Genomic DNA, 10,680 nt, shown 5'->3' on the forward strand with positions numbered 1-10,680 from the left:
TTCCTGCTGGTTTACACTTCGCCACTTCTTAAAAAAGGCACTGAATTTTGAATGTACTGAAGAGAAAGGAATAGAGAGATTCACAGTCCCTAGTGCACTGTAAAAGCTGAGAGTTACTTTAGCAATACACCTTTCACAGCTTATCAGTATAAATGTGTTAACAAGTTTCCATTTAAAAATGAGTCACCCCATCCCACTGGAGTAAGAAAACAGAACTCATCAGATTCAGATTCTGGAGATTGCACAGGTTTCATTTACCTATAAATTACTGAATTAAACTAGCTGAAGACCAAGCAGGAACGAGAGCCCTTAGGGTTATTTAATAGCTTTAGCCAAGTAAATTGCCAGACCTAGCCAAAAGAAGTGTGATCCCTTTTCTAGTTTTTGATTTATAGTTCAGGCAAAATCTGACTCATTTTTGTAAGTAAAATTGTTTGGTGGTATTTCAAAAGTACTTCAGCTTTGTGTAGTAACAGAAGTTACCGTTCTAAGTGTGGAAGATCTCTATTTCCCTTTAGTGAAACCATTAAACCAGGCAGCAAACTTTATAGTACAGAAAAGCTACAATAAAGGCTTGGAAGAACAGCTGTAAACTTTAAGGATTCCATATAAATTTATGAACAAAAAATATCTGAATAGAGAACACTAAACAGAATCATTCAAGTGTTGGACTTAACAGTCTACTCATATAGTCCATGTTCACGTTAATTACCCAGCTGCACCCATCTCTTTAGCCTCTTCACTCCTCTCCCCAAAAGCAAAGACTAAACAAAACCTTTGCTTTTATAATAGAGTAGATCCAGGCGAGTTTACTCAGCATGCTCTCAGTTCACTTATATTAATCCTTTAATAAATTGTCTCCACTAATACGTGATTACCCTCAATACTACATCAGGTCAGCTGTGGTTACCTGGCACCTGACTGCACAGTATTTTGCTGATAGATGGTCCAAACCAGCTGAACACTGCGCAGCTGTATGAAGTGTTTCTGCTGCACTTCTCTGCAAGACTCTCAGGATGAGACTCAGCACCCATGCCACAGGTTCAGGCTTCTTCCAAACTGGATCTGGCTAGCAGCAGACTGGCTTGGGACCTGTGCAGAAGCCTGTATGTATTTATATGCGAACCAGTGTAAACTCTGAAGCTCTCCAGTGTTTCGGCTTTGGGTGTTTTTTTTCTTTTAGCCAAATCCTACCATCACTAACAGTAGGGTGGCAGTGTAGGCACTTGTGCAAAGAGCAGCAGCTCCCAGCTGGCAAATGGCTATACATCACTCCGGAGTGGCTGCCATAACACTAGTCTCCCTACCCCTTGGAAAATGTCTCACATGCACATACTTTCCTAAGACTGAACAGCATAAAGGCTGGGACCAAAGACTACACTGCAGATATTTATGAAGAACAGCTACCACAGCATCCTTTAAACAAAACATCCTCAGAAGCGGGGTGCTACAGAACGCACGGGCTATGGCGTGTAAGAAGTCACAGGATTTTGACCATCTTTTTGTGCCTACACAAGGTAGGACTATTTGGTGAATGCACAAACAGTAGAAACAAGTGGGAGAGGGAGCTCCCTGAGCTAAAAGTGTAAATATGGATCTCAAATTCCTGTCACACAAAGTACAGCAACTGCTATGCATTTAGACTACTTGTTCACATTCTTATGTAAATACCAGTAAGGCAAGAAAACATCAACAAACTGGTCAGGAATAATACTTAGAAGTACAACTTATGCACCTAAATGAAACAGGTATGATGGGAAAAGCCAGACTGAATATCATAAAGAAAATCACCACTTCTACTCCATCAGAAATTATTTGAGTCTTTAATGAAAACTGCAGGTGAGGAAACTCAGGCCACCACAATTCTCATCTTAAAAAAACCCACACAACCCCAACCTTTGACAAAGAGGCTCTAAGTAGTCAAAAAATAAATAAAAATAAAAACAATAGAAAGGTATGTATAAAATAGGAAAATAAAAATAAAATCTGTGTCAATTGCCCTTTATTAAGCAGTTATTTACTAAAGATTGTTAATGCTTAGGCTCAATCCAGCAAATCAGGTCAAAAAGGCATCAAAACTTGCAGAAATTATCTCAGTTAGTAAAGATGGGAACAACTGAAGAACTATTTACGAGCCTGTTGGATGGAGAGCACGTTGACTAAATATAGTGTGGGCAAAAGCAAGATGAGGCTTTAAAAATAAAAAAACAACTCCCCAAAAAACCTTGAGCTTGTAATTCACATTGCTGTGTCATAACTGTTCCTAAAACACTTTGGACTCACCTCCATACACAGAAGCTGTTTGCAGAGGATGAGGTAACAAAAACAAAACAAAACAATTTATAAATACATTAAAATATAAAGCATATGGTAAAAACTTAGCTCATTCATCTATTCTACTTAGTTCTGAGATATGAGGACTAGAAACAGGTTTGGAATTAACACAGCTTGTAAAAAGGGACTATAACAAAGTGGAAAAAAAAGGATCACAAGAGGCATATGAACATTCCTGGAACAGGAAACACGGGGAACATTTCAGAAAAATGAACAAGGGGCATGAAAGAGTAATTGCAGTAATCAGTTTACTGAAAAGGAAAACCATCCCTATATATAATTTTTCCAAATACTACAAAGAGTCAATGAGACTGAAAAGCAATTCACTCAAACCTGAAAATGCTCATACTTCATCAAGTTGATTTTTTTAACATCACTGCCATACTTGGTACACACTTAGATTCACCTAAAGAAAGAACTAGGTATTAAAAGGCAAAACCCTACATTCTCTCTGCAGAATTCACTTACGAAGTTTAAGAACAAGCCCACTGTGGGGTCCTTTTGTAGGTTGACTGTCAACAACTGGTACTTCTCACTAACTTCCTAAGGAAAGTTTCTATATTCTTAGAAGACAGACATGGGTAGGTGCTCTTCAGGATAATGCATGACCATTCTGGATTGCTCTGAATCACTGCTTTCCTTCACTAAGCTGACTCAAGCAGAAGTGTCACTGCCCAATTCTAGTTAATGCATGTACAGAAAAAGACAGTTGTCAATTCAAGTAACCTCACAGAAATAAGATTTCAAGAGTGATGGGAAAATCACATGGGTGTAGTAGAACTTTAAAAAAATTGTACTTGCCTCTCGGGTCTGAGCAAGACTGCAATTCATTCACAGACATAACAGTGCAGCTGCAGTTTCCGGGTAGTGGTATGACTTACACCAAAGCAAGTCAGAGAGCACTGGTGTCTGCTTAACCGATACTGAAGCCATGCACAGAGGTAGTTGTACTACCACTGGCTGAAATACAGAATAGGTAAGGAACATGTCTTGAAAGCAAAAAAAGTACCAGAAAACAGGGCCATCTTGCAGTTTTCATTAAAGCTATGACTCACTTACGGATTTACTTATCACAGAAACAAGTAACACAGAGCTCATTAGACACTGCCTCGTATCAAAACTGTCCTCTGCAGTCGCAGAAGTTTTCTTTTTAGGCCCCACAAATTCCAAGACAAACGAATTCATTATTCACTCTATCTCATCTTGCTAAAGCAACACCAGGACTACCACCCAAGGATAAATCCAATACTCCATCATGACATAATACCTTTTTTATTACAATATCCAAAAAACTGAGTATGCAAGATTTTGAGATCTCACGATCCCTTCTTCAATCTCAGGAATGTGCCATCTAAAGACTGTATATTTAAACCATAAAGAGTTTAAATGTAAAGAAAAGAGAAAAATGCATTTTCTTCATAAACATTCTGTGTGTCTCTTCCTACCAACCACACCATCCTCTGTAAAACCCAAAGATTTTTCTGTAAAGCAAATATATATATAGTGTTGGTAGCCCGCCCCACCCCGTCCCAAGATCAGTTTTTATTAATCTTCTGTATTAGTGTCAACAATCAGCTACAGATACATATTACTTTGAGAATTAAATACATAATCGTTTAATTCAAACAAGCAGAAGGGCAAGAGGAAAAAGCATTATGTGGATGGCACATTTGGTTGTAGATTACCAAAACATTCAGCCTTTACAATTCAATGATTCTTTCTCTAGTAATCAACTTTCAAATAAAATTTCTCTTTGTTGCAATTACAGACCAAAATACACTAGATAGTTTTCTTTTACTACAATCTTACCATAGTAGTTTAAGAAGTACTATTACAAAATGCTTTTAATTAGTGTACTCTTTACAAAGAGTCAGAGAGGCAATGTAATAGCAGATTACAGTGTAAAGAGTGCTTCTAGGAACTAGGAGGTTTTGTAATATACTACTCGGTAAGCGATATAGCTACAGAACTCACAGCCACAACTGTTATGTCTACTTTCTCTCACTCAAGTAGCTGCAGCTTCAGTGCATTCAAACTGTGCCCGATGTCTCTGAACGGAGAGTTCTGCCTGCGTGAGCAATCTGAACAGATCAACACTGGTTTGAATTGAAAACGCCCCTCCTTGATCTGAGCTAACTATGTAAACGTACACAGGAGAGGGGAGTTTTGAATTCAGCTGGGAAGGTGAGTGCTCGCCACGGCCACCCAAAGGAAACTCTCAACCTGAAGAGAGGTGGTCGGAGATTAACAGAACTGGAACACAAAAAGAGGCAAACAAACAAACAAACAAAAAAGGACAAACAGCAACCAACAGAGCAAACACTTTAGAAAAAGCCTATTCCTTAAGCCTGCTTCAGATATTGCTCTGCTCTATAAAAGTGAATTGAGGACCTAAGGCTTGTAAGTTATAAGAGGCCCAGGTGGCCAAGTCCATCTTCAACGTCACTGAAGTGCTTTCACAAGATATAGCTTTTCCCCGTGTTCACTGGTGAAGATGGGAGCCTTTTTGTAGTGTTCCACCAACTCATCCATAGTATTAAACCGACGTTGCCCAATACAATAGACATTGTCCACGAGCTGCACCTTGAAATGTTTGTTCTTCCCCGATGCCTTTAGAGATACCGAGAAGTCACTGGGCTGTTGAGAAGAATTCAAAAAGAAAAAAAAAAAGAATTACAAAAAAGTGAACAAAATGAAAGCGTGATTTTGTGGTTTCAGGAACAAACTGTGTCATATACTTGATGGTAATTTATGCTAGTCTTTGTTCCACAGCTTGGTGCTTTAGCTACTTAGAGAAACCCAATACTCTATTATTCAATAAATAATTGCCATCATTATTATCGTGCACAGTTAAGTCAGTTAAGTGAAAGCTCCCCAGATGCACAGCCTGAAGTTGCCTATTACATGACTAAATTGCAAATATTATCTTAGCTACTCAATCTAGAAGCAAGGGAATATCTAGGAGAAGAGAAAAACTTCCGTCATGTATGATTTCCTTGCCAGAGAGTCTTGCAGAAAGCAATATTGCTTGGGTGACATGAAGAAAATTCCCCAGATGGCTTTTTTTAGAGCCATGACCACTAGAGGGCCATTCTGCTTTGCATTGCAAAAGATGAAAACACATTCACCTTTTATCTTCATTATCACATGGATGGGGAATAATTTCTCCTATTGAGTACTCCTTTTTTTGTAAAAAAAAAAAAAGATAAAGCTATGAAATAAAAATACAGTACAAAATTCACCATCCAACCATTGCCCACAGAAGACAAAATTTAAGCACTACTGAAGTTATTCAGGACAGAACAATTTCACATGATAAATCTCTTTGTCTTGCCAATCTGTTGCTTTAACGAAGAGAGCACTGTCATCCAAACAGCCGGGATGAGACCATTCCATCTTCTGCACCACATGCTGCCGTAGGAGGGTAGAAAGTACACGCTGTCCCACTCTTCCAGCTGAACTCCATCTCTAGCCAACGACTGCTGCTGGCTGGCCATAGAGATGGGAGTACGGGTTTTGTCTCGCGAAAGATGGCTGGAGGTGGGTGTTCACTTCATGGATATAAGTAATGCCTGACATGACTCTGGAAGTATTCCTGCAGGGTCTCTGCCCACTGAAGGCATGGCTTCAGGCAGAAACCACTGAAGCATGTGACAGATTTCAGATGCAGCCATCCTGCAGTCCCTCGGTCTTCCCCCTCACAATGCTGTTGCTTTGGTCAGGCCAATACTATGAACCTGAACTCGTCCAGGATAAAGAAACCACACAAGGGACTATCTGGTTCACCACACTGCCTTATCAACAACCCCAAGTGCAGCTGTGGCACGACAGAGGACGGAGCAGGGGGAAGCGGGAGTCCTCAGACGTTACTGCTGTCACCAGACTTCAGTTTACGAAACCACAGCCTCCGGAGTCCTCTATACTGCATTTGGAAGGTCAAATGCATGCTGGGTATATACCCCAGTAAGCTGAAGGATACAGCTTTTTCTCAGGCACGCTGTCTTTCAGGCTGCGATGATGCGGATCTCTGCCCCACATACCCTCCATGATTTGCCTATCCCAAAATCCTGCCTTTGCATCTCCCCCTCAGCTGTTTTAGTACTGACACCTTCTTAGTCTTCCCTTCCTACTCCATCTGTGCTGCCCTAGAGCAAATAAAGCTCCTGCTGCACCTGTTTATCTGGCTTGGGTCCAACTTCCCAGGCTTGCACCTTTGCTTTGGGCAGCAGCTCTTCCCACCCTGTGCTGCTCAAGCCAGTAGCTAGCTTCCCACACCTCTGGACTAACACTCTTCTACCTCCAGCTGCTAGATTCTAGATCCACAAGCATCACTTTTGAAAAATTATTTTATGTAACTCCCACAGGAGAATTACTTCCTCCACCCATAGTCCAGTGTTACTGGGCCTTAGCCAGGTCAGTGCCTCAGGCATCAAGGAGCTCCAAAGACACTGACTCAAAATACACACAACACTCCCTGTGACTGCCAAGAGGAGGGAGAAGACTGGGGAGGGTGGAGGGAAAGGGATGGAAAGAAGTGTGCATAAGAGCACCTCTGGGGTTTCCTATGGTCGCCTAACATACACTTCGTGCCCTGTCATCCAACCCCAGCTCCAAGTTTGAGAACTGTTATTTTAAGCCAGATAGCTCCGATATTAAACTGCTGTCTCAGGAGCATTGCAAACAAGGCTGCACAGAGCTCACACCAAGACTGACCTATTTTCAACACTTACCTTACTGGATTAAACCTCACCCCAGTGAGTACCAACACTGCACCAAGACCCCGTATGCAGTGCGGACAAACCCTCTGGAAGCCACAACCACACAGGCATTGAATTTGTTTCAACGGACAACTCCACAGCCCTAAGCAGGAGCCATTAAATGGTAACAAAGCATAGGCCTGCACAAACAAAGCTCTGGGGCCCCGGGCTCATGAAGGAGAATTTTAAGGCATGGGCTCTGGGCAGTGTGCTCTTAAACACTACCAACGCAGGTCCATAGGGTCTTTTCAAGGACAGCATTGAGGGAAGCAGTTACAGGCTCATTGCTTAGGATTCAAAAAAACAAGATCAAATCTTGCTGACTAAGTCCTGCTGCTTCCATGGGTGATGCCTACGCCAAACAAACACCAGTCATCAAAAAATAAAATAGAAGAACTTATAAACGGAAAGTTTGTAATCTGAACCAAACACATTTTTTTTGTTTTAGGAACAGGAAAAGATGTTATAACAACGGTTTAAAAGAAGTTTGCAGTCAAAGTTGTAATGTTTTCTGACAACGCACAGTTGTTTTCAGCATGGCAAAATTATGAGTTTTCAAAGCTCTTTGGATCAACTAAGAATCATTATCTTTAGACCAGAAAGGATGCACACAGAGAGGTGATAGAATAGGTCTCAGACCTCTGATCTACCGTCCTACATCCCAGGCACTGGGCAGAATTTTTGTGAGGTGATCTACACCATATATTAAATACTTTTCCTGCCATTTTAATTGTAACTTTAATGAATGAACATTCTCCTGAACTATTGTCCATTTTTCCCAGCCTCAGAGCTACTAATTAGATTGAGACATTATTATTGGTTATTTTCTACAGAATATGTTACAAAGTTTATTCTTTTTGTGATCTCATTTAATTAAAAAAAAAAGCAGAAAGGCTGATCTTAACTCTTCTGAGAGCTATCATCCGGTGCAAAGAGATGGAAGAGCTTGAACAGCTGTTGCAAAAATCCTGAAACCCTTTATTGGCCTCAGCGTAGTAATTTCCACAGAATTCAAGAGCAAACAGCAAAAGCAACTGAACTTGCATTTGTTTTTTGGTTCTTTCCCACCCTAATAAACATGTTAAATGGTTAAAAAGACTAAAAAAAAAAACCTCTAGATAAACTACTGCTCTTAACACTACCATTTCAAAGTATGCTGGTTCGATACAGCTTGAATTGGCTCCCTGCTGTCCTCCTTGGATTTGTCTCATCTGTTTATTTTATTTATTTACTGTTTAAGCTATTTTGTTTTGACTGCTGGCCAATTTTTCTCCCTTCTCCCTGATAATTCAATTGCTACATTTGGATGTTTGCAGACTAACTTTTCCAAGTATAAAAGCCTCACATACACTAAATAAAGGCACATCAGAAGTAAGCTTTAAGGCGTTCATGATTCTGCAACAGAATTACAGAGCATAGCTTCATGTGAATGTTTCTGTACCATCATAATCGGAAAGATCTAAATCTGAAGATAAATCAGTTCCTAAAACAGAAGATTAGCTGTTATGCATCTGCTGGTGCCCACAGCACGCAGAAGACAACAGGTGGGAAGATGTTCCTTTAATTTTACTTCTTTGGTCAGAGACTTCACTGTCTTTTCAAAACAGATGGAAAACTTCATCAACGAAGGTAAGTTATAAACTAATATAGGAAAAAACAAGTGAAACTATGAAAGAAGGTTACCTCTTTACAATCTCCATTGGAGAATGAAACAAGACAATTGTATCATAAATGGCAATGTTCTTCTGAAAGCCTTTTACTGATCCTGTAAATTTTATTTTTCTTTCGTTCCAGTTCCACTTGGCAATGCCCTTCCTCCATGCAAGATATTCTCATGCACTCATTCGTCAGACTATATTAAACCTTCTGAGTTCCCATCTGTAAGCCTAACCTGGAGCTCCCCAACTTCTTCCACTTCCATACCCAGGTTTTCCCTCACTCCTCCTCCTGACTCAGTCACCCAGCCAAAAAAGCCCAAGTCATAACTCAAAGGTCTAAGGTCAGGCTAGGCAGAACCATCTAGAAGGGTTAAAAATTCTACCCCTTCAACCTCATTTAGATATATACACTTCCTCTATGTAATGTTCACTATGTTCCAAAATCAACATTATACAGGTCAGAAACATGAATTGGCTCCATCAACCTTCTAAAACAGCTGTTACTTCCTAATAATTGCTCTTGAAATAATAATAAAAAAAATGCACAGCTCATTCATGCTAATAAACGAAACTGTTCTGAGAAAAAAAAAATCTTCTCTGCTTCTTGGGAAGACATCATAGGGCTATGAACTGTCTCATCACCAGTTTTGCACCCACTCGCAGTGGAGCGCAAGAGGACTGCAAGCCCTGACAGAAGCTCCCTTTGAAGTCTAAAGGTGTCTGCAGCAGCAGATCTGCTCAGATACTAGAGGTGTTGTTGCCCTTCATCATCACCAGCCGCAACCTATTACTGCTTGCTTATTGCTTCCTGTTAGCTACAGCACTAGCAAGCACACTTGTTTTCTGGGGTGAACCTGAGCAGAAAAGCTCTTCCTTCCAAATTTGCTTCTCTTCCCAGTGGAATCTTAGATCTTCAAAGCATGACAATCACTTACCCAACCCAGGCCAACACTGTCGGCCAAGACTTGTTTGTCTTGTGTTAGGTACTACATAAAGAGAACAAAAACCTGACCGCTAAAGAGCCTGCAATGCAAAGATGGTAAGAAGTGCCTGTAACAAAGACTGCATAGATTAAATCTGCATTACTTGTTCGAGAGTGCTACTTAGAAACTGAAGTTTGTTGTCTCATTTATCAACCAAGCAGCCTGCAACAGAAAGAACAAATCAAGCAGTATGTCTAACTAGGTATGTTCCACTTCAGTCTCCTTCTTTACACCTCCAAAACTAAGATGACATTACCTAGGTATAACCGTCGGCAAACATGTTATCAGTAGGTAACTGTGCCTGTTACATAAACTATGGGCTTAAATGGTTCAAACAAGTTTATGGTTCTAATAATAGGATTTTGTAATTAATGAAGATAATCAGGCTCCTAGCTACCTGACAGAGTTCACCTCAGGATATTCTCCACTACGGCAGCATCCCTTAGATCTAAGTATAACTGTGGAGAATATTTTTGGCTATAGGAATCTAGCTGTGAGACAAACATCTGATAAGTTAGCTCTCCAGAAACATTGTAAAGTCTCGCAACTACTAAAATTTGAAATGAAAAAACATGACTATTTCATCAAGTTAATATAGAATAATATAAACCTTCATCTATCCAGGGACAGCTTTTCAAGGCTCAGTAACAAGAGCAAAACTCAAAGATATCTGAGGAAAACTTTTATACAGACGACTTTTCATAACTATAGTGATGGAAGGCGATAGAAAAACCTACAACAGGCCAAAAATAAGGCACAGTATTGACAAGATGACTCACAGTCTTATCTATGGGCCGTTTTAGAGAGGAATAACCTCTGCATCCACAGCTTTAGTGGGTGAGTTCATAACACAGTGTAATGGGAAGTGTGGGTCTGGTGGAAAGATGAGCAAACTGGAGAGCTGACAGCTTTGCTCTGTTCAGCCTGGTCTCTCTTACCAAGGTCTTT

At 40.3% G+C, this 10,680-nt stretch overlaps 1 protein-coding gene across 1 annotated transcript in view; it reads right to left on the reverse strand.

The window, feature by feature from the left end:
* Nucleotides 1-3,590: 3,590 nt before the first annotated feature.
* The window catches only part of NCK2 (NCK adaptor protein 2), a 51,301-nt gene continuing 44,211 nt past the window's right edge, over nt 3,591-10,680 (reverse strand). The window contains exon 4 of the mRNA XM_010134644.1: nt 3,591-4,971. Within this exon, the coding sequence (XP_010132946.1) occupies nt 4,777-4,971 (195 nt within the window). The 3' untranslated portion in view covers nt 3,591-4,776. The remainder of the gene's footprint in view (nt 4,972-10,680) is intronic.

The sequence above is a fragment of the Buceros rhinoceros genome, unplaced genomic scaffold (genome assembly GCF_000710305.1).
Source record: "Buceros rhinoceros silvestris isolate BGI_N320 unplaced genomic scaffold, ASM71030v1 scaffold13564, whole genome shotgun sequence".
Lineage (NCBI taxonomy): Eukaryota > Metazoa > Chordata > Aves > Bucerotiformes > Bucerotidae > Buceros > Buceros rhinoceros.